The following is a 24,251-nucleotide window of genomic DNA, read 5'->3' as shown; positions in this document are numbered from 1 at the left end:
GGGGCAGCATGCCTGAGGTTTCCTGCCTTCTTAGATGGGTCGTTAACCACAGGGCTTTGGTATTGCTGAGCCAGCCCTGCAGATTTGCAGTTGGAGCCGACTTGCTTGGGGCAGGAGAGAAGGAACTTTGCTACTACCAGTTACCTTCCTCCAGCAGGAAGCAGCTTCTCTCAGTCACTGTTAGACACGTCTTTGAACACGACTGGCACAGACAAGAGTCAAGTAGCCTCACTGAGGCACCCACAGGTCTGGGGTGTGGAGTGGCCCCTGTGGGAGTGGGTGCAGCGAGCAGGCCTCTGAGGCCAGCGTGAATTCTGCGTGATGTTCTGGGCTGAGAGCAGGAGATACCTCCTTCCCCACGAGGACTCTCACCTGGGCCTCAAAAGGTCCATCCTTAGCACTGAGGGTTCATGACCGAGCCACCTCCTATGGCAGTTGCATATTTCTGAGACTTTGGGGTCTCTGTATTCACAGTTTGTTGTGTCTGCAGAGGGTAAGTGCCCTCCATGGATGCAGGCAGTGCTGTGCAGGCTACAGGCATAGGGTAGGAATCAGAGAGCTGGGTGGGTGCCTGGCCATCACTGATTAGCTCTGTGACCCTGTGCAAGATGCTTAACCTCTTTGAGCCTCAGTTTCCTTCTCTGTAAAATAGGAGATATAATATCTCCTCTTTAAAATTTTGGTGATTAAATTACATAACATATGAAAAATATTTAGTATACTGCTTGGGACACAGTAAATGCTTAGTAAAGACTCATTGCTATTTGTTTTTATCAACATCATTATTCTTGATGTTGATATTATCCAATGTGCTTAGACACATGACATATGACCTGCTGAGCTTGCATTGACCGTCTAGAACAGGGGTTGCCAAACTCCTTCTATACTAGGCCAGATAGTAAAAATTTTAGGTTTTGAGGACCATACACTCTTCCTTACAGCTACTCAACTCTACCCATGTAGTGGGAAAGCAGCCTAAACCATACATAAATGAATGGGGGGGTGGCTGTCTTCCAATACTTTTTCTCTTTTTTTTCAGAAGTGGGCATTGTCTGTTGACCTCTGCTCTAGAAAATAAATAAGGAACTAGCATATTGCCCCATAAAAGGCTAATGCTTATTATTGCTGGATATGCTGTGAGTAAACTTGCTCAGTGTGTCTCCATAGACATGGGATGGTTAGATTAGTGAGGGTGTCTTTAAACAGTTTGGACCAGGGATGTGGAAAGCTTTCTAATTTTGTCCCTAAACTTAGAATCTACCCTGCCCTAAAAATTTTAATTTATAGGATGACACTAATCGACTGGGTGTTCCAGCATCCATCTGGGGACTGGTGGATGAACTTAATATTTTTGTGCTTTGAGCAGGAAATGAAATGATGGCCTAAACCCTGGGAAACGTTTCCCGATGAGTGGTCTGGCATTAAGGGGCAGTACCCAGATTGGGTAATGCAGAAAATGTGTTTCTGTTGTCACCCTTTTAAAAGGGTTTCCTTTCCTCCTTTTTGGTCTGGGAAGCTTGGGAAGATGAATGTTCTGGGATTTTACACCATTTGCCTCCCAATGGATCCGCCCAGCGACCAACCCCTGGAGGAGATGCTTGTCTTCTCTGGAGAACAGCCAAGAAATGGTGTTTCCTGCTTCTCATCCTCTTTAGATTGTATTCCTTTTTGCAGGCTTCCTCCTCTTGAGTTTGTTCTCAAGTTGATGCAGGGTAATTATGGACTTCCAGAGAACACATCCAAGTATAACCCCAAATTAAGTTTTCCCACAGTTGTGGTTTTTAAAGCAAGATTTTTTTGCCCAGCAGTTGCTATGGTGGAAACAAAGAGCCGAAATCCCAGCCTCTGTTCTGAAGACACTTGCAGTCTGTTGGGGAGACAAGAGAATACCCATGAAACAAACGCGGAGCAGGACAAGACAGAGTGTAATTTGTATATATGTGTAGTGTTAAGAGTGACATTAAAAGCATGTAATCCATATTTTTAAATAGGTAGTGCAACTTTTAAATAGTTATTTGACAAACAATAGACTTGCTTAAGAGTCTCCTCTGACAGACAAATAGCCAATAAGACTATGAGAAATGTGTCCAGCCTAATTAATCATCAGAAATACGTAAATTGAACCATAATGAGATACCACTGTATACCAAGCAGAATGGCTAAATAACAATGACAAAACCAAGTGCTGACAAGGATATGGAGCAATTGCCACTTTCATACTCTGGTGGAAATATAAAGTGGTCTAATTGTTTTGAAAAACAGCTTGGTATTTTAGAACATTGGCATCTGTGTGACCTAGCACTTGCATTCTAGGTCTAGACCTGACAGCTATGTATCTATCTGTCTGTCTATCTATCTACCTCTATCTATCTTTCCACAAAGAGATGTGTTTAAGAATGTTCGTAAGCATTCTTTATAACAGCCAAAAGCTACAAACAACCCCAGTGTCCATCAGTAGCAGCTTGGATAAATAAATGTGGTATATTCATTCAGTGAGAAACTTTGCAACAAGGAAAATGAATGAACTACAGCTGCATGCAACAATTTGGAAAAATCTCAAAAACACAGTGCTGAATGAAAAAAGACAGATATAGAAATATACATATATTTTATATATATATAGCACTATATGTATGATTCCATTTATTTAAAATTCAAAAAATAAGTACAACTAAGCTCTAGTGTTTATGGATGTGTGTATCTCTGCACATGTACTAAAATGGGTTTTAGTATATTAGTAAAATCTGAAGCTGAGCATCTGTTGAAATATCTCTGCCCCAATAAAAGAAAAGGAAAATGGAAAGCAGCAAAACCCCTAGACTGGAAATGATGATGTGAAGTGACTCTGAAGGAGATGGCAGCTGTTGAGAAATTTGAATGTTCTTGCCATCTAGACTGCTGCTCCCCCAACCAACGAAACAGCCCCACTGAAACCCAGGGTTGGGAGTGGACATGAGACCTGATGGACATAAAGGAGAGACTAAAAAGGGCAATGTCTTCAGACTTTGGGGGAAAAAGGAGATGAGAAGGGAAAATTCCAGATCTCCTCTTTGCTCTGTGGATACCACTGGAAGGGCCTGGACACAACCTCCCTGGCTTCAGAGACTCCTTGGCAAGCCCTGTCTTCCTGCACCAACAGTTGGCAGCTGTGAGGAACACCCATTCCACCCCATGCCACTGGCTGGTGACCCATTTTGAAGTTTCCCGGCTCCGAAGAGGTTGAGCGTGGACTCTGCTGAGAGGTGCATGAGAGTCTCTGGGCTGATTTTCCCTCTCAAGATTTTTTTCCTGGCATCTCTGTCCCAATTGCATCAATCCCTGGGGACCTGGGCCACTTGCAGCTCTGGACCCCAGTTGCCACAATAGACCCCTTGCCAATTACGTAGGAACTTCAGGTTTAACCCAAGAGCTGGAAAGCCCATCATAAAAGTAGAGAGATAATGGGTAGGAGAAGGGGTGTGGAAAGACCAAAAGAGACAGCAGTTGCTTTGTGCCCCATCTTCCAAATGAGGAACTCCTCCTATCTGCTCTGCAGAGTAGGTGCCAGCCCTGGGAATGATGGCTGCGACTGCTCGAGAGCTGAGAATGGAAATATCCAACGGCTGCCATTGGCATCCGGACTGTGCGAGAGACTGATTTACAGAGATGGAGAGAGGCCATCTGGCTGGCCCCAAATTTGATCTACTTTTCCCTCTCATAAATCCACTGTTCACATAAATCTCTGTATTCTCATCCCACCCATGCTGGGTTCCTTTTTTTTTTTTTTTCTTTCCTTTTTATTCTTCATGAAAATAAGTAAATCACTGACAGTCATCCTATACCCATGCCCCAGTCCATGAAGCTCAGGAGCTGGGTCACCAAGAGAGGCTCCCTCTCACCATGAGTCTCTGCCTTCTTCCACCCATAGAAAGAAGGCTTTGCAGACATCTTTGTTCTGGTTGCATGTGGACACACGGCAGCCTATGCCTTTATTATCGGGTAGATTTTCTGAGAAGGCAGCCAGAGATGAAGTGGAAAGCACATGAGATCAGAGCTGGTAAAAATCAGTAATGGACCAGTGGCCTTCCCACTTTCCTGCTGGCCTTGGCCTGCCTGGTATCCTTGCTGGGCCCAGCCATTCTGCTGACTGCCCACACGCCTCACCTTTCCTGACCCTCTCCTCTGCCCTTTCACATCTTTTAACTTCCGTGCCCACCATTCCCCTGAGGACCTGACCAGTGACTAATTCATCCGGTAAATTAACTCAAGCAGGTATGCTGGACAGGAATGTATCCTGGGCTCCACACTCAAGCTATTACTTCTTACATGATCTTTGACAAATCATTTCCCTGTCTGGACCTCAGATTTCTCACCTGTAAGATGGGAAAACTGTATTAGACAGCTTCCAACATTTTGGTCAAGAGTAGAATCATTTAATCCAACATTTTTTTGGTGAAACCTCCAAATTTTGAAAAGAATGCAAGGTGGTGCTTGTTGAAGTTGGAGTGGGCCTTGATCGCTGGCTGAGACACCATGGCTCTAGAGGCATTGCCATTGAACTTGGTGGCACCAAGAAGCCCAGCACCAAGAGATTACTGTGGTATAATTAAACTCTAGCTTCTGTCACCCAAGTTGTGTGAATGTGTCCTGATCCCCAGAGGAAACTGAGGGCTGAGCCACCAGAAATGAGCAGGTGGAAACATGATATCTAGTGCCCTTTTAAAGCTACGAGTCCACCATCTCTAATGTATGCTGATGACTGACGGAGGTTTGATGGGCCCCTTAGATATGATTTTTGCACATTCACATTCCTGCAGCGCTGTAAGCCAAGGCAGCCCTGTGGATTTCAGCTAGTGGGGATTGCAGTGGCAAGAGGAAGATCTCTGGTTCGGGAGGCTTCTCAAGAGTAGCAGAATTTACAGGGGAGCCTAGTCTGCCTAAATAACCAGAAAAGGCCAGATGCTTGGCAGAGGGAATGCAAACCAATCGCGTCTAGATTTCCACTACCCTGGACATGATGTGTAAACTTCACACCCATTCCTTCATTGCCTCGTGTCTTGTCTTTTGAGGTTACTAAACTCTGTCATTTGAAGCAAGTGGATGTTTGGCTCCATTTGCCTTCTGACCTCATGAGGTGGATGGGGAAGGCCGAAGACGTATGTGAGCTCAGCTGTGCAGGCTGCTGCTCCTGTAGAAATGACCCTGCCCTTCACAGTTCATCATTCAGCATGGCTGCGCTGGTCATTGCTGGGCTCTATTCAAGGTCCTGTTCAAGGACCCTTGGAGGTGGTCTGGTCTCACCCTCCCCTTCTGGTCTACAAAGTCCACATTCACTGACACCCCTTTTAACCATTGCTCTTCCATTTATCTTCCTGGGTCCCAGGGCAAGTGGCTTGGTCTGGTGCTTCTCCCTCACACCGGGTCTCCCACTCCCACAGGGGCCAAGTTGTGACATTTCTGTGGCCACCAGATGCCCACCCTCCCATCCTACCCTGGGACTTCGTGATACCTTACCAGGCCCCGGTCCTGGGTGGGTCCTAAGCCTTCTGCCCATTAACTGCTGTTCCCACAGCTGTAGTCCCAATTACACCCCAGTACTTCCTTCAGTCCCCTAAAGGAGGACACAGGTGCCTTCTAGAAGCCAAAGTGTTCATGTTTCTCTGCAAATATACACTTTTTCATAATCTAAAATCAAGAAATAGAGCAAGGAAACTTAATTACATTGTCATCTTGATTTCAGATGGGCTGTGAGCATAGGCTAATTTACAAAGATAAAGCATTTGGGGCACTGGTTCCCCCACTGTTTATTTTAACTGTGAGACCATTTCTTTGGGGAATTCTTGGGGGCATGGGTCTTTGTCAGGCCTTCTACCTCCCAGCTCCCTCCCTCCGCCATTCACACTGATCTCTGAGGAAGCCTAGGGCTCTGAGATGAACAAGGTTTGAAATAACTGGCTGGTGGATGGGATGGGACATGGGTGTCAAGAAGTTGGTTTCTGTTTCTACAAGGTTCAAAATGCTGAAGGAGGCAGGAGTCAGGTCTGGCTATTGTGATTTAGCCTCGTGGTCTTTAAAGGCCGATTAGGATCGTACTTGTTGGGAATCAGCATTGTCTTTATTATGGGCACCAGCTTTCTTCCCAGGAGGGGAACAGACAAACCCCTGCCCTCTAGCTGCTAAAAACCGGTATCCGTGTTGTTTCCAGGCCCTGAAGGATCCCACCCTGGCGGCCAGGAAGGATTTCCAGAGGGAAGCTGAACTGCTCACCAACCTGCAGCACGAGCACATTGTCAAGTTCTATGGGGTGTGTGGCGATGGGGACCCCCTCATCATGGTCTTTGAATACATGAAGCACGGAGATCTGAACAAGTTCCTCAGGTAAGCGAGGATGGCCATCCCCGCCCCTAACCCCCACCGAACCCCTGGGGTTCTCTCTGGAGCCAGAAGTCCTATCGCTCCTCTGAACACTTCAGTCTGGAGATTAGAAATGAAAACAACCTTTCATTCTTCTACATTACCTCCTGAGCAGTTGGATATAGGCCTTTGCCCCTGATTTCTAGGGGGGGATGTTGAGGATGCTATGAAAAGGAACCTGTACTCTTCTTCCTGATTCTAAGGTAGACTAAGAAGAAGGGCAGGGTGTGAAATGGGTCCAAGGAGGGAGATCAGAGGACCTGCCAGCCTGTAACTTCCAACTTTAAGATTCTAGGGCCAGCCCTTCCCCTGATGCCGTGAATAGCTTTCTGACTTTGCGCCTTATGCTCTCACTAGCAAAGTGAGGCTAGCACCTTCCACACCTCCTGAAAACCTTTTTGTCGGAGACTTTTTGATGATGAATAAGAAGGTACAAGGTTACAAACTCACTGGGAGACAGAGATGGTTGAATTCAAGGGCAGATTTTCCCCCAGATAAATTTAGAACTGGGCTATCCAGTATAGTAACCATATATGGCTACTTAAATTTAAATTTACAATAACTAAATTTAAATAAGATTTAAAAATTCCTCTGTCTCACTAGCCACACTTCAAAAACTCAATAGCCACATGTGGCTAGTGGCTACCATATTGGACAGTACAGTATAGAACATTTCCATTAATAGAAAGTCCTGTTGGCTAGCACTGTTCTAGAAGGATTGGATTTTTTGTAAGAAGGGTTTCCACAAACCTGGAGCAGGATCATCTGGATTTTGAGGGGCTCCTGATGGAACTTTTAAGATACTGAGACCCCAAGCAGATGTTCTGGATGGAGTTACAGTGGGGTTTGGGGAGATGTGAAATCTACCTTCCCCAAGGAAGATAGCATCTCATTGACAGAGCAGAGTTAGCACTTCTCTGCCTCTCATACCTGTTACCTCCAAGTAGTGCCCAGATGTGGAAGAAGCAGGCATTTGTGAGCGTCTGTGGAATCCAGGGTCCCAGGAAGCACATTGAACACTCGGGCCCTGGACGCTTTTAGGGTGTGGTTCCACTGCTGAGAATGAGATTTCCAGAGCTCAGATGTGGGTTATGGCAAACTCTAGCACACTCCCCAAGCCTTGATGAGCATCTCCTTGAAGTGGGACATTCAACTGAGTGCTGTGGTGTTTTGAGGAGGGAATGGAAAGGGTTGGTAGCAGGTTTCCAAAATTGGCCCTAGAGGAATTGGAAGGTATCTGTAGGCTTTTCTAAACTTCCTGAACTTGGTTTCACAGTGAAATTTACTCCTTTCCTGAAGAATTGAGTCCTTAGCATAAGACAGACTTGGGTTCATATTCTGAATATGTCTTAGTGATGTAACCTGGAGCAAGTTATTAACCCCTAATTCTCTCTCCTGGAAAATGAGACTATTCATAACTGCTTCACACGTTTGTCGTTATGAGTATTCAATGACTATATTTGTATAAGGCCTGGACAAGTTTCCCATGTAGCTAGGTGTTCAGTCAATGGTAGCTACGATTAAAAGTATTACAGTTATTATTTTATCAGAACTGTGAACCATGGTAGTTTCTAATACAGGCAGCATCGTTTCTCAGGACTCAGGATCTTCCTCTTCCTGTGCTTCCATTTCCCTGAGGTCAGAGGGACGTGGTCCATTTTCCATCAAGCCCTCCCCATAGATTCAGTGGTGCCTTCAGCCCCAAGTGCCACCAGCAAGGCTAAAGAGAGGTCCCAAGTGCCACTCCGTACCACTGTCATGCCCGCTCTAAGGGAACAGGAAGAAAAAGAAAAAGAGAGCAGAAGGCCCTTCCTGCTCTTGCATCTCCCAGTTGGTGTGTGTTAGGGGCAGGCTGCAGTGCACTCTCCTGGTAAGTGGGAATGTGGCTTGCCTGCTGACCCCTCTTCCTTGTGAGCTGATGTAGTAGTTCTCCTCTGGAGGCATGAGGTAGGCAGAGCCCACAGGAGATAATAAAATGAACGTGTTATATTTAACGGTACCTTTCAGTGGAAACCGGAGAAGCAGTAAAGCAGGCTGAGGTCTCATTGTACACCAGGGCTCCTTGGCCCACAACTTCATAAATAAGGGCCCTGGGTGTAGTTAGAGCTGACTGGGCTCTTTAGAGAAAAGAGTGAACACTAAAAGTGACTGATATGACAGGGCAAGGTGTTAGGATAACAAATCTGGCCCATGATTTGGGATGGAGCAGGTGCTGTGGCTCCCCAGGTCTCTGCCTCAGGGTCACAGGGTCTCTTCATCCCATCTTGCCATTAACAAAAGTTACCCAATCCTAGACAGTGTGGTGGAGAGGTTAGGAGGTAGACTGAAGAGCGTTGCTACCTGAAATGTGGACTGTATCAGCCCTGGAAGCATCAGCCCTGGGAAATGCAAATGAATGAGCTCTGCCTAGCCAATCAGAATCGTAGGGGCCCAGGAATTGTATTTAACAAGCCCTCTGGAAGCTTAAAGTTTAAAACTCTCTTCCAGAGCCACCCATGTGGCCACTGTGGGACCTCTGTGACTTTGACCAAGTGATCTGATCATTTCGTGCCTCAGTTTCCTTATCTTCAAAATCGGGGTGGGAAGATTGAGTGAATTAATATATAATATTTAAGACACTTAGAGCAGTGTGTGGAACATAGTAAAGGCTGTGTAAGAGTTAATTGTTTTATTAATTGTTCTGTAGTAGACATCAAGAACCTGGGAAGCCCCTGGATAACCATAACACATTCAAGAGTAGGTTCATTCCCTGATTCGTTAAAGCACGTCTGCTGTCATCTTCGTTGGGAATCTGGTTGTAGAGTTTGACCACATCCATACTCACAGAATATAATTTTGGGTAGATAGAAATAGTCCATAAGTAGACTGAGAAGAGATCTTATTCATTTCTGTGGTGCATTCCAGAGAACAGGAACGCAAGAAGACATTTCCCCTTGATCTCCTTAATTCTCTCTGCCCCCTCTCTTCTCTGCCTAACCCCACAGGGCCCATGGGCCAGATGCAATGATCCTTGTGGACGGGCAGCCACGCCAGGCAAAAGGAGAGCTGGGGCTCTCTCAAATGCTCCACATTGCCAGTCAGATTGCCTCTGGCATGGTGTACCTGGCCTCCCAGCATTTCGTGCACCGGGACCTGGCCACCAGGAACTGCCTGGTTGGAGCTAACCTTCTGGTGAAGATCGGAGACTTTGGCATGTCCAGAGATGTCTACAGCACTGATTACTACAGGGTAAGGTGGCTTCTCCAGATGCAGCAATCCGTGGCAGAGCTAGTGCCTTCTCACATGTCTTTGTCATTGTCCATTAACCCTGTTACTCCGGAGCACACATATACACATCTGTGCCCAGATATACATCTGATGCTTATCCTTTGGCCACTCCTGCATCTCAACATACCTGTTAATTATTCTCTGGATAGCTCACTCCTCCCTTCCACCTGGATAGGGATACTTGACTGTATCCTTACATTGCAATGACATAATGCACTGTGTTCTTACTTCCATCAATACTCATTCTTCATGCAAACAGATACACGCACACACACACACACACACACACACACACACACGTATATATATCCCCAAATGCTCACGTGGACAAGCTCAACTTGGTGCTACATTTTAACATCTTTCAACTGAGTTCCGTATCCAGCCTCACCCACGACACATTTTATTCTTTAACATTATTTGGTGAGCTTATAGGCTTGTTTTCAAAGGTAGATCTTGATAAGAAGTCAGAACCCAACATAAAGTAGCAAAAATGGTTAACGTATAGCTGAGCAAAATTATCCAAATGGCGTAGGAAAGATGAGGGAAGGAAGCAGGTTCTCATTGCCAACTTTGGAGAGAGGTACAGGTGGGCCTTAGGAAAAGCTTTCTGATTGTGAGAGGAGATATCACGTTCAATTTTACCTCTATAAAAGTGTCTACTTTATATTAATAGGTGTCTTATTTTGCTCCCCTTTGTATTTGGGAATCATCTTCCCACGGATCAGTGAGTGGTTCTGACAATGTTATTATTGCCAGGGAAAGGACGGGTGGGCAAGAGTGGCATTTATTCCCAAAAGGAGAAATATGGGTGCAACCTGTATACAGAGATAGGATAACTTCTGCAAGTTGATTGGGAGGCAGATGCCTCAGATATATGAAAGATTTACTTTGGGGTCTTTGAATGGGTAAGGAGTTTGGATGGTATATAAGGAGAGGGTGGGGCAATGTTTTGGAGGTTGAGAGGCACGGCAGCCATTTCCCTCATCTTCTTTGTACAGAATGAATGATCATATTGTGAATCAAAGGACCTAGATATATGTCTTTTTGGCCTGAGCACGGTGGGTCAGGAGGCTGTGGGTTTGGGGTTGGCATCTGTAAATCAATTCTGTCTGGATGCTCCTGATGGCTTTGCCTAAACAACATTGCCCAGACGTTATAAGGGATCACTCAAGATACTTTATTTTAGCCATAACCTGGAGAAAAATGGAATATTTGAGAAATTCCTTTTGTGGCTAAAAATGGACGAGTTCATGGTACAGCCAAAAGATGGCAGATGGTAGACCATCATGAGAATATGAAGCAAAGTAGACCAAACAGTAGCGAAGGTAGAAAGTCTGCAGAAAACTGGGTAGTTTCTCTAGCTACCTGCCCAGTCCAACATCCCTAGATATGGAAAAAGGAGCATGATGTAGCAGTAGGCACAGACTGATGGGCAGGGCAGACCTGCCCGGAAATGTCAAAGTGGAGTCTTTCTTTCGCATCTAGACCAATTTTTTTTTCAGTCATTTCCAAGAGAGGCATCGGTGTGGTCACTAAGGGCCCATGGGTCATAGATTTCTTGAGTCTAGCTGGAACTGGCACCGTTTAATTGCTTCTGCACTCTGCATAATGGGGTTTGCTGGCCTATCTGGCTGAGCTCAGATTTATGTTGGTGTTGATAAAAGCAGGGGATGGATCATTGTTTTTCTGTGTGAGGCAGATGTTTGATTATACCAATCTGGTCTCCACTGGCTTTACCAGGGTGTTGGGAAACAATATCTGACCAGAATGTGTGCAAACTCAACTTTAAGCTTGCTTCAAGGAGCGCGATTGATATTTCTTGATTTTGATTTAAAAGAGAGAAGAAGAAAAAGACTACATCTCCAAATGATCCTGCTGTGCCCTGACTTGAACAGTTGTGAACTGTTGCCCTTTATACCTGGGAGTGCTACAAGGAGTAGATCCATCTTGTTTCTGTGGGCTCCAGGGCAGATTGGAATTCAAGGATGGGAGAGTGAGGTGGGAACATGTTCACATACCAGGTATCCACAGTTCCCTTTACATGAGTTCTAAGCCAGGTATAAGCAGAGGCCAGCTGGCCTGAAAATGTGTGTCTTTGGTCCCAAGGAAGTATAAAATATAAAAAGGATAGCTGGGGCTTCCCTGGCAGTCCAGTGGTTAAGACTCTGCCTTCCAATGCAGGAAGCGTGGGTTCGATCCCTGGTCGGGGAACTAAGATCCCACATGCCATGGGGTGCAGCCAAAAACTTAAAAACAAAAACAAAAACGGATAGCTATTGCAGTAAAAACACAATGCACCATCAGAGAACCGCATATCCACTCATGGTGGGTAGATATTATACTCTGCATATTCAAAGAGCAGCTTGTGTCATATCTTCATGTTCAGTACAGGTGCCCACAAGGTCGTCATGTGTACACAGCCCCAACCCCTCCCTCACCTTCTGTAAAACAAAAGGCAGAAGTAGACTTGCCTGAGGTCATATCAGCAATAAACTGTGAAGTCTTATTATCCGTATTGGAAGACATCAAGGTGACAAGGGAGTTCTGTATTTGGGCCCAATGTTACCTATGTTCACATCCTAACACTGCCATTAACAGCCATGGGACCTCAATGTGCTTTCCTGAAACCTCTATTTAACTTCCCCGTTTTTCAAATGAGGACAAACATGGTCTCTCAATCAGGTTATTTCTGATGTTAAGCAAGTTGATCTGTGTAAAGAGCCTGGAATACACTACTTACTGGATAAACTGTTGTTTATTTTCCTTAGTCCCCTTCACACCCAAGGCAGGAGAACCTCAGGGATAATCTTATTTCCACATGTAGTTCTCGGGTCAGAGAGAAGGACCTCCTGACCACTGGAAAATAAACTGGGATCGTGTAGCTGCCCCGAAGGAGCAGAGCCTTTATGTTGACCACCTCTGAAAAATTTCCTTCCCAAGGTTTCAACTTAAATAGAAATACTGGGTCATCAGTACTTGCCTGTTCTTCTGGTCTGTGTTTATATGGTCTTGCTCATGAATCTTAGAGCTAAGTCCATGTTCAGGTGATTTATGAAAGATTTTTTTTTTGTTTGGTACACCGGCTGAGACTCTGGGGGAATACAGTGATTTATTAGATAGCAAGGACGCTGAAGGATTCTCTCTGCAAGCTGACACCCGGGACAGGTTTGCACCTCTCGGCTACCATACGTTACCGAAATCTGTTGGGCCTAGGAGTTTGCTGATTTCTGGTACCTAGCATAGCTAAATGCAGATAATTCAGGCGTGTGTGTGTGTGTGTGTGTGTGTGTGTGTGTGTGTGTGCGCACGTGCGCACGCGCTCGTCTGCCCAGTGTAGATTCCAGGGTGTGTATAGGAGGGCAGAGGGAGAGGTGGAGATAAACTCCTCCTTCTATTCTTTCCGTTTTAATTTTTTAAAACAAAGAGCTGCCATCTGGCTCATGCACAGGTGGTATGAAAATGATGTACAAAGGTGAACTGCTTAATTTCCTGTTACATATTTACAGAGAGAAAACAAACATCTCTGCACCAGAGTGAGTGCCAGAGCGATTTGTTCTCGCTTCTTAAGACTATGCCCCATGACAGATCCCTTTTCCTTGTATGGGTCACTGACTCATACACTTCTGAGACTGCCTTTAACCTGGCTTTGACAAGGGTGGGGTTTTGGTACCATTATATCTTTCTCAGAGTATCAGACAACACTAAGAGTTTAGGGCTCAAATCTGGAATTAAAGAACGTCCTGAAGAAGACGAGGTTGGAATTCCAGAATAGAAATGTTTTCAGATGTTTTGATTTGGAGGGGAGGTGGTATGCTGATACAGGAAGAATGGGGGTGTAAGAGATCGGTGCTCTGATCCTACTGATGCGGAGGGCTGGGGGTGCACCTTCCTGTTCACTCTGCCATCCTCCGTGCCCGGCACAGGACCTAGAACTTGGCAGACACCCAATAAACATATGAAGAAATGCATGAAAGAATGAATGAAGTCAGAATGGGAATTCAGAGTTAGGCAGGAAGTGGATTAGGCCAGACCAAGAGGAGCCTGAATAGGCATCACTTTTGTGGAAGGGCTTCCATGCCCTGCAGGGCCAAGCATCGGGATCCCTTCAATAGGCTCCCCAGTTAAGATCTAGGGCAGATCTTATGTGTTCCAGCTACACCCAATAGTGACAGAGGTGACAACCAGAATGGTAGCAGCAGAGAATCAGTGGATGAATAACTCTGCTCTTGAATCCCGCCTGATTCTCCTGTGTCCTGGGGCTCCCTGCTTGATCATGTAAGCCCTCACACCAAAACCAGCTGAAGGAGGCATGCTCGTTTTACACATGCTGATTGTGGAGCTTTGCACTTTCTCACCAGCCTCTTAGTGCTCTACTGGGAAAGGAAGAGGGTCTTCTGAAATCTTCCAGGTCAGCTATTATTGGCCTCCATTTTATAGTTAAGCCTTGGAGAGGGTTGGTGATGTGTACAAGACCTTGAGATTCTCCAGCAGCAAGTCAGTGTTAGATCCTTTATACAGCCTTAGGATGAGTGATCCACTTTGTACATTTGCTAAACTTGTCCATGCTGGTTTATTTCCCCTTGTGCCAAATACCCTAGCCATTGAGAAGGTCCATGTGCTGGGGACAGGATTCAATACAATTCCCTGACTATGTGCAAAGATGAAGAGAATGGGATCTGTATTCCCAAGGAAATGAAATTTTCATAGGGAATGTAAAACAGGATGAACATTTGTAATTCCACCATAACACAATAGGGTTACCAATTTCAAAAGCCCATGTAATTAGAGGGATGATTTGGGTCTTGAGGCAGTCAGTGGGTTGAATTTTAGGAGGAATAAAGATAGTTTTGAAATAGGCAAACCAGGAGAGTGATCTGGAACAGTGTGTCACTCAACCAGCCAAACCTGAAGGTACATGAAAGATGCATGGAAGGATGTTTGTAAAGGAAGGATGGGACCACTATGGCAGCTCTTGAAAGGCCAGCTGTTCTGACGTGGGTAACTGAAGGACAGTCATGGGAAGTTTGTCATCTGTTTTAGTGTAAATGAGGCTCTGCGAGGACCAGTCATCAGGCAGTGGCATGTAGGAGAGACGGCTGGGACCCGAGGCCACTAAAGCCATGGCAATGGTCCAGGGAAGAGACAATAAGGCTGTTTGCTGTGGGGTTAGCAGTGGAGTGTGGAAGAGAAGCCATCGGAATTAGTGGGGCTGGGAAAGGTGAACTCAAGGCTAGGGCCTGGGAACTCAAAGCCTCTATCCGTTTTGTACTGTAAGCTTGAAAAAGAATAACAGTGAAATGGAGGGTCGGGATGGATTTTTTACAAATGCATATTTTAGGCCACCTAGTCCATTCTGCATCCCTAGAGTGTTAAAAACAGATGAACAAATGCCAAATCATTCAATTTTAAAGAAACATGAAGCTGGAAGGAGCCTTAAATGTCATCTATTTCACCCCTGTGGCCCCAGGCAGAACAGCTTCAGAATCATTCCCGACAGATGGTTTGCTTGCTCTATTCCGGTGCGTCTCCTGGGATTCCACTGGCTCCCCCTTATTCCTTCCAGCTGTGGCAAAGGGAAGCTATCATTAGTGAGAGATTTATCTATATTTTTCTTTCTAATTCGTAACACCCTTTAGAAGTGGGAAGTTCTCAGTTATGTCTAGCCAGAATTTTACCTGCTGCAAAATAAGTCTATATTTTCCTATATCCTTAGAGGAGATAAACACAGTTTATATTATAAAACAGACATTATAACACTCAGGAAAACGTGAAGATGCTCAGTGAGACCAAAATAGGTAATTGGTTGTGTTTTATTTGCTGGAGGGGAATCAATGGGATATAAATATCTCCCTCCCTTGACATGCCAAAAACATAATATCCTCTTTCTGAGAGCAGTTTCCAGGGGTCTCCTAAATTTGGTTTCACTTCCCTGTAATATTGAAATCTAGTTGTTTCCTTTTGTCAGTGACAGTGGTGCAGGCATGGGATAGATGCTATCATAGTCAGCCTGATCTCCATGGGGACAGATATTGCAGAAAAATAAGGACAGGCAGAATCCTCATCAGAAAGTTTCAAGAACATGAGGCATGTTTATACTGGAACCCAACCTCAAGAAAGGAGAGGAGAAGGCGCAGGGTGTTGGTTCACTTTATCCTTCTCTGCTCCTGTGGACGGTGGGGATAGCAGCCTCTTTATAACTTGACAGTGGCGAGTATTATAACAGACCCAGTTTGGGGTCCTCAAGTATAAAGGGCTTTTTTTTTTTTTTAATGGCAAACTGAATATATAACATATAAAGATACATAAATTTCCATACAAATATCTTCTCTACCAGCTGTAATTAAGATATTTGTATGTGGGCTTCCCTGGTGGTGCAGTGGTTGAGAGTCCGCCTGCCGATGCAGGGGACACGGGTTCGTGCTCCGGTCCGGGAAGATCCCACATGCCGCGGAGCAGCTGGGCCCGTGAGCCATGGCCGCTGGGCCTGCGCGTCTGGAGCCTGTGCTCCGCAACGGGGGAGGCCACAACAGTGAGAGGCCCACGTACTGCAAACACACACACACACACACACACACACACGCACACACACACACACACACACACACAAAGATATTTGCATGTAAAGAGAACAGTATGTTCCCTTGACTTCCTCCTAGTAGGGGACTGTATTTCTCTCCTAATCCTCAAAGCCCAGGGCTCTGTGATCTGAGTCTAAACAGGAGGAGAGGGAGGAGGACTGGGTCAACATAGCGTTTGATATTCAGAATTTTAAACAGAGTTTTTACTCCCAGTTGTTTATTTTTTAAGTTTAGCCAATCCCACAGGACAAAGCTGAGGTGGGGATGGGAAGAACCCAAGAGAAAATGGGCAAAGTACCCAGTAATTCTGGAGGCCGGCAGATGGATATTCCTTTGAATCCTGAGCTTCTGCTTATGAGCTATGTGACCTCAGGAAATTTTCTTAAACTCTCGAAGCCTTAGATCCTCATCTGAGAAAAAAAAAATGAGAACAATTTCTTCTTTTGTGTGGGTTAAATAAGATAATGTATGCAAATTGCCTGGTACCTATTAGGCACTCAATAGATGGTAGTTATTATTCTATGTAAATGAATAAGGTAGAAATCATATACAGATCTTCCTCGACCTACGATGGGGTTACTTCCTGATAAACCCATTGTAACTTGAAAATATCCTAAGTCAAAGAGGCATTTAATACACCTAAGCTACTGACCATCAGGGCCTAGCCTCACCTACCCTAAACGTGCTCAGAACACTTATATTAGCCTACACTTGGACAAAGTCATCGAACACAAAGTGTATTTTATAATAAAGTATTGAATGTTTCACGTAATTTATTGACTACTGTACTGAAAGTGAAAAATAGCAGGGTCGTATTGGTATAGAATAGTTGTAAGTGTGTGGGTTGTGATCTCATGGCTGACCAGCAGCTGAGGCTCATTGCTGCTACCCAACATCACGTCAGAGCATCCTGCTGCATTACCGCTAGCCCAGGAAAGGGTCAAAATTCAAAATTCGATGTGCTGTTTCTACCTAATGCGTGTCACTTTCACACTACGCTGAAGCTGGGCTATCATAAGTTGGGGCCCATCCGTATAAGAAATTTTAAATAATTTAAAGTTACCTACAAGCCAAGGTATTTCCTATGATGGTCTTTGGTGCTAGATCCTAACACTGAAGGAGAGAAGAGCCTACTTAAGAGAACTCGGGGAGATAAAAACAAAGCCGCTCACTCTTCCAGGACTGATGTAGACCACTGGAGTTGGTCTGTTGGAAGCCCAGGAGGAAAAAGGAAGCACTTCTAGTTGGTCAGAGGAAGAACTTTCCCATTTCGGACCTGGTAGCTCCAAGAAGAAGCTAACTTTTGATAACCATAACCATGAATTCTGTGGTAGACAAAGGCCTTCAGAACTAGAGCTCATTCTCCAGGCCAGGCCTCCTAAGTGTGTGATGCCCCTTGTTACCCTAGAGGAAGATGTTAGGGTCATGTGCCCCAGAGCCTTGGGGATAGAGACAAGGCTGGTTAAAGCCCAGTCCTCCCTCCTTTTTATCTCTTATTATATGCAACTCGATGGCCACTGCTCATTCCTGTGCATAACATGAGATAACGGATATTCAAGAGCTTTGTGAACTGTTGGCTTGGGTGCTGCTGATTTTATCACCACTGCCACCACCACCATTACCACCATCACCAGCAGTATAGTCTGCTTAGTAGATGATCATGTGCACTCTGGAAACAAGTTCATCCCCAAACTTGGTTGGCAGTGGTTGTCAGTAGGCCATCTCTTCCACTCTGCCACTCACCATGACAACCTCTCTTCCACTGAGTCATGCTCTCCAGCCTCTGTAGCCAGGATGGAACTTTGAGTTGTGGCCCAGTTTGTTCTTGAAGTTGATAATTTTCTTACTCAATGGGTCAATCCCCAACTTCCTGATCTTTGTATTTATTTAGTTAGTCATGTCCTTGAGTCATTTGGGTACATGCATGTCCTGTAGCCCTCTACAGCATAAATTCCCTTAAAGGCAAAGGAACCCACTCCATTTTTATCACAGTGATGTTTCACATAAAAAGCGCTTAATAAAAGTGCTTAATTAAAAAACATATTACCCTATGCCAAGTGTTTGTGATGGGTAAGGAATAACGGCCATTATTCCTTAACAGTCCTATAATGGTCCCCACTTGCCAGGTACCAATAGTCAGTATGTGGGGATTCTGGGTAGGTATATCTGGAAGATGCAGTGGTGTCACCTAAGAAAAAGCCAACAGGATCTGATTCCCTACCAAAGGCCCAAACGTCTGCTTATCAGTGAAAAGGCCTGAGAGAATGTCTCACAATAATTAAAACACCCATGAGACTGCAGTTAGCACCAGGACAATTTACTAATGTGCACAGGGGACCAGATTATTGAAAGGCTGTGTGATCAAAGCATTCACTCCCAGTAAGCCAGCCTGTGTGGGGAGCCTGACCACACTGAGAAGGTTACATGAGGAAGAAATCAGAGCAAGGGAGTCAGATGAATCACATGGTCAGTGTCATCTAGCTTAGAAATTCTGATATATCCCTGTTGATCTGATAGCAAGGACTTCTTGGCTTCCTAGTCTTCTGCTTAAATCCTCCTCTCTCCCCTGACTGAAGCCACCCAATTGGACTGTCCTCCTACATCCATTAACCTCTTTTGTTCCTAAGCCAGTTGTGAGAGCCCTTGATAAATGCCATGAAATTTGGGTAAGCGATCTACACCGGCAAACTCATGAAATCCTGGCTAGAAATCAACTTGGAGGTCATCTTGTTGAACCCACTTATTTGACAGATGGAGACACTGAACTCCAGAGAAAGAGCAGGTGTTTCTCAAGCTCATGCATCTATTTGGTGGTAGAGTTAAAATAAGAACGTTGGTCTCCCATCTCACAGGTCCAGTGCTTCTCTTTGGTCATCATCAAAGGACTTTGAGGTCAACCAGGCTATTGTTATTATTCCTACTTACAGACCAGTAAACCGAGGCTCAGAGAGATTAGTTGGTGTTCCTCAGATTGCACAAAAAAGTTGGGCAGGGCAGAGATGGTTTCCGTATTCTGATTCCTAAGTAAGGTTTTCTAAAGAATGTGAGGCCATTTGTGAATAGACATTTAAAATGGTCTAACAGTATAGTACTGTCTCCATAAAGTTAGGTAGAGTTTAAAGTTAGAAGTGGCAGAGTAATTTAAGGAACTATTATGCTTATGCCAGGAACTGTGTCAAATGTGTATTTTTGTAATGCTGTGAAATATTAGGCCAGATTCACCCTCTCCATATCAACAGATTCACACATCTGCATTCTTTCTCACTTCCCTCACACCTCACCATCTGTCACCTGCCCTGTTTCTAGCCCACCTCTTGCTGTGACTGTTTGTCTCACTCTATCTTGAAGTCTTTCTTTCTGTCTTCTATGATCTCTTTTACTTTAAAGAAAACTCTTCATTTGACCTTTCTGCCACCTCCAACTTTCATTTGTCTCCTCAACTACTCTAATAGGCTGTGTTCATCTTCTGTCTTAATTTTTAAGCTTCTGATCTTACCCCTTCCTTGACTCTGCATTTTGGGGTTCACTTATTATTTCACCACGGCCAAATTCAGATTCCTTTCCTCTAAAGAGTCTAATCCATTTTTGAACTGTTGAATGACATTATCAATAACTGCCCCATTCCTTCTCCCGCCCCTCCACTCCCCCACTGCTTAACATCCTTGTTCAATGCCTTAATGATGCTCTATGATCTACTCCCCTTTATAGCCATTCTTTACCTCTTCCACTGGTTTCTCTCCTTCCCATTGGAAGTTCTAGTGCCACCATTTTAGACATCTACTTTGGAAAGCTCACACACTCACATGGTTATAACCCTTTCTTGCTTTTGTGCAGAAGCTGTTTGAATTTACATTTTTAGCTTCTACCTCTTCTCTCTTTGATTGCTTAACCAGTAAGTCTCCCCTGGACAGTTCATTGGTGATTGAAACTTGTCTCGTTGGAGATACTACTCACCGTGGTGACCTCCTACTTCTCAAATAGCCACTCCTCAGCAGTCTGTTGGCATGAACAAAAACTCTTTGGGGAGGTTCCCGGAATGGGAGTCATCTTTGAACTTGTCTCTTCCCCATTTGTACCTAATTCTTCACCAAATCCTGTTATATCTTTCTTCATAGCACCTCAGCATCATTTGTTCTTTGAATGTTGGCTGGAACGCTCCTAATTCACACCCTGATCAGACCAACACTTGGATCAGTGTGTGCACCTTCAGTCTCAGAGCCCTCCATCCCATACTTCTCAAACTTTTCATCATTCTGCCTGCTTGTTTAAAAGCTTGGGGAAATACAATTTCTCAAAAATATACATTTCTCACCCTGCACTCTGCCAGTCCCCTTCCTGTTCCCTCCCACAAGAAGCCCCCTGACACCTAGCCAGCCTGTCCCTCATTCCACAATGGCACTTGCTCCTTCCCATTGTTTCATAAGGACTTCTGCATCAGTTTGCTAGGGCTGCCATAACAAAGTACCACAAAAGTCTGAGATCAAGATGTTGGCAGGGTTGGTCTCTTCTGAGGCCTCTCTCCCTGACTTGTAGACGGCCGTCTTTTCCCTGTGTCATCACATCATCTTCCCTCTGTACATGTCTGGGTCCAAATATCCTAGTCTTCTAGGCACCCAAGTCATATTGGATTAGGGCCCACCCCGATGACCTCTTTTAACCTTAACTACCTCTTTAAAGACCCTTTCTATACATCTAGTCACATTCTGGGGTACTGGGGATTAATACATAAGAATTTGGTGGGAGGACAGAATTCAGCCCATAACATCTTCTCTTCCCAACTTCCCATGTGCTCTTTTTCTCATATCCCCCTTTGTTTTTTCTCTCTGTCTGTTCCTCACTGCCATCAAAACCCAGTGATGCCCATTTCGTTGTCCTCACGGGATGGTCTCCTTGGCATCGCCCTATTGGTTTACACACACAGATGTATTGCTTCATGAATGTGCTTTTTTTTTTTTTTTTTGCGGTACGCGGGCCTCTCACTGTTGTGGCCTCTCCCGTTGCGGAGCACAGGCTCTGGACGCGCAGGCTCAGCGGCCATGGCTCACGGGCCCAGCTGCTCCGCGGCATGTGGGATCTTCCCAGACCGGGGCACGAACCCACGTCCCCTGCATCGGCCGGCGGACTCTCAACCACTGCGCCACCAGGGAAGCCCTGAATGTGCTTCTTTTTTTTTTTTTTGATTCATTCCTGTGCTTCTCTGCCTCTGGTTTGACTGAGAGCAGGGACTGTGTCTCTTGTCTTCTGTCCACAGCTCTTGATTTGGGAGGTGCTTGAAAAATGCTATTGCTAAGGTACCGTAAGTTCCTTCTCTAAGGCAGCCTGACACACACCCCCTCCTCTGACTTCTCAAGAGGCTTTTTGAGGGAAAACGGTTTTTCCCAAGTGGTAACAGGGAAAATAAATGGTGATTCTGTTGACAGCAAGGAGGAAGAGGGCTGAGGCTCTATACAGATGACGTCCTGTTAGCTCACCTCCTTTCTAAATTGGAAAGGCAGGAAAGGGCATCTGGGAGAGAAACCCCTAAAAGTAGTGATAAATTCAGTGATTTTTCGCTGAAGACAAATATTTCCTCAGAAGCTTTGGAGAAGGTGCTATTTCTTGACCTAAAGGGATGAAAATTCTAGGTAAAAATCTACCTCTTTTCAGAGAGTCAGTTGGCTGGAAGGCTTATCTGGGCAGGAGTAGAACACTTGGAGGGAAACCAGTTGGATCTTGGTGGCTCACAAAGGAAGAAGCTGGTTGTCGTGTACTAGGAGTGGTGTGATGGTGTGTCTGCCTAGCCATGGACTCCTGAGTGAGGGCAGTTGGGATGAGTTGATGCAGTCAGCCTTTCTCTCTAGTAACATGGGAGAGTTGTTTGGAAGCTGTGGCCAAGAGAGACAGGCCATTCAGTTAAGGATATACCCACCTCCCTTCTCCTCCTTGCTTTCGTCCTTCCATGCTTCCTTCCTATGCCTTCATCCCTTTCTTCTCTCTTCCCCTGCCCCCCTCTCTCCCCCATTCACTGTCAGGAAGGGCTATGCCAGAAGGGCCCACTCAGCGTGTCATGGCAGCGGCAGAGGCTAGAAGCATCGGCAGCTTCCACAGTGAGTCTGGATTTCGTTTCTGGGGTCAGGGGGCTGGGCAGTCCACACACAAACTGACAGCTTGCAGACTTTGGAGAGGAACTTCCATGGGCTGGGGCTGCTCCCCACATCTCCTCCCCTGCCTCCCATCATGGGGACATCGTTTAACATTCATGGAAGTTTCCTGCCAAAGGCTTTGATGTGCTTCGGATGTCTCATGGGCAAGAAGCATGGTGGTGGTGGTGGTGGTGGTGGTGGTGGAGGGACCGGGGCCATGTTCTGCTAAAATGAGGTGCACATCTGGGAGAGCCGCCGGAGTTCAAATGGCTGCCAGGGATTCTGTCCGGGCCTGCGCGTGTGGTAGAGGCTGGAGGCTCTGCATGGACTGTGGTTTGGCTGCTTTCTTGCGTTTCAGGAAGGGTGCCTTGAGTTTTGAATACACATTGGATGCCTACACTCCCTAAGAGACTCCCTTTAAGGAACTAAGAGTACCACATAGACTTCAGGGTCTGAAAAACTGGAGGTCTCCCCGTTGACTTCAGGTGAAGCTTAGTCTAAGAAATTTGATGTTCAGGATAGCTATTACAGAGCTCCATGCCTGAGTCATATCCCTGAGTATTGAGGGGAAGGTTTTCCCCCTCCCCATTGTAATTTCTACGGTAGTTTCTGGAGTGGAGATGGACATACTGCAGCGTTAGTCAAAGTTCCATCTGTCTTGCCTTGATCATCAGACAGAAGTGGATCGCTTCCTTCCACTTTTTGCCTAGAGGCTGTTTCCTTCTGTTTGGGGAATGGTCCACTTGGGAAAATAGAAACACAAAATTTACCTACCCAACCTTAAAATCTCACACAGACTAGGAAATACGAGTCCTTCTTGCCATCTCGAGATGCTTTCCCACAGGCCAGATGCTGTTTCCAGACACTAACTGGGTGTGTTGTAGTTCGTTTTTAAGAGAGAAGCCTCTGGTTTCTATTACATGACATTATCCTGATGTCAGTCTTCTGGGCAGGTGAACGGGGTTGCTTTTACAATTCCATTCATTTCTCTCATGATTTGGTTAAGGAGGTAAATTAAGCATAGCTTCCCAAGTTCTCTCAGGATCCCATTTTTTTTTTTTTTTTTTTTTTTTTTTTGCGGTACGTGGGCCTCTCACTTTTGTGGCCTCTCCCGTTGCGGAGCACAGGCTCCGGACGCGCAGGCTCAGCGGCCATGGCTCACGGGCCCAGCCGTTCCGCGGCATGTGGAATCTTCCCGGACCGGGGCACGAACCCATGTCCCCTGCATCGGCAGGCGGACTCTCAACCACTGCGCCACCAGGGAAGCCCAGGATCCCATTTTTATAGGTATCTCTTCTTGGCACTGTTACCAATAAAGGCATTAACGTTTAGGATTTTTCAGTGCTAACAGCTGTGTAGAGCTTGAGTTTATCAGACCATGTTTGCCAGTCTCGTGAGAATTTTGAAAGCAGGACCATTATAAGAGATTAATCACTCTCATGCTTTTAAAACATCATATGCATTTCATTCACATCAAGGTAAAACTCTTGGTTTCAGGAGTTGATGGGCTTAATTAAAGTATCAAATTGGTCAAATTTATGAATTAAGTTCAACAAATATTTATTATTAATCAACTATGTGTATTTGACTGGCTAAACTTGGATGTCTCAGAGAATGAAAAGAGAAGCTACTAATAATTAAATAGATACCACAGGCATAAACTGGGACCTTCCCTGAGAAATTGGGACATACAGTCACTCTCTTCACTTCATGTACTGTGAACTGTTCTAGGTGCTAAGGATACAACTGTGAATAAAACAGACAAAAATCTCTGACCTTAGTAAGGAAGATAGAAAATAAAGATAAAGTAAAATATATTTCATGTTAGAGAATAACAGGTCCTTAGAAGAAAAATAAAGCAGAGGAGAGAAAAAGAAATGCTTGGTGATAT

At 45.2% G+C, this 24,251-nt stretch overlaps 1 protein-coding gene across 1 annotated transcript in view; it reads left to right on the top strand.

The window, feature by feature from the left end:
- LOC112391556 (NT-3 growth factor receptor-like) overlaps positions 1–24,251 on the top strand; it is a 61,663-nt gene that overhangs the window by 11,062 nt on the left and 26,350 nt on the right. The window contains exons 4-5 of the mRNA XM_024732930.1: positions 6,185–6,357; positions 9,378–9,621. Of these exons, the coding sequence (XP_024588698.1) occupies positions 6,185–6,357; positions 9,378–9,621 (417 nt within the window). The remainder of the gene's footprint in view (positions 1–6,184; positions 6,358–9,377; positions 9,622–24,251) is intronic.

This window comes from Neophocaena asiaeorientalis, unplaced genomic scaffold, assembly GCF_003031525.2.
Source record: "Neophocaena asiaeorientalis asiaeorientalis breed wild unplaced genomic scaffold, Neophocaena_asiaeorientalis_V1.1 scaffold442, whole genome shotgun sequence".
NCBI lineage: Eukaryota > Metazoa > Chordata > Mammalia > Artiodactyla > Phocoenidae > Neophocaena > Neophocaena asiaeorientalis.
This window is presented reverse-complemented; position numbering and strand designations above follow the sequence as displayed.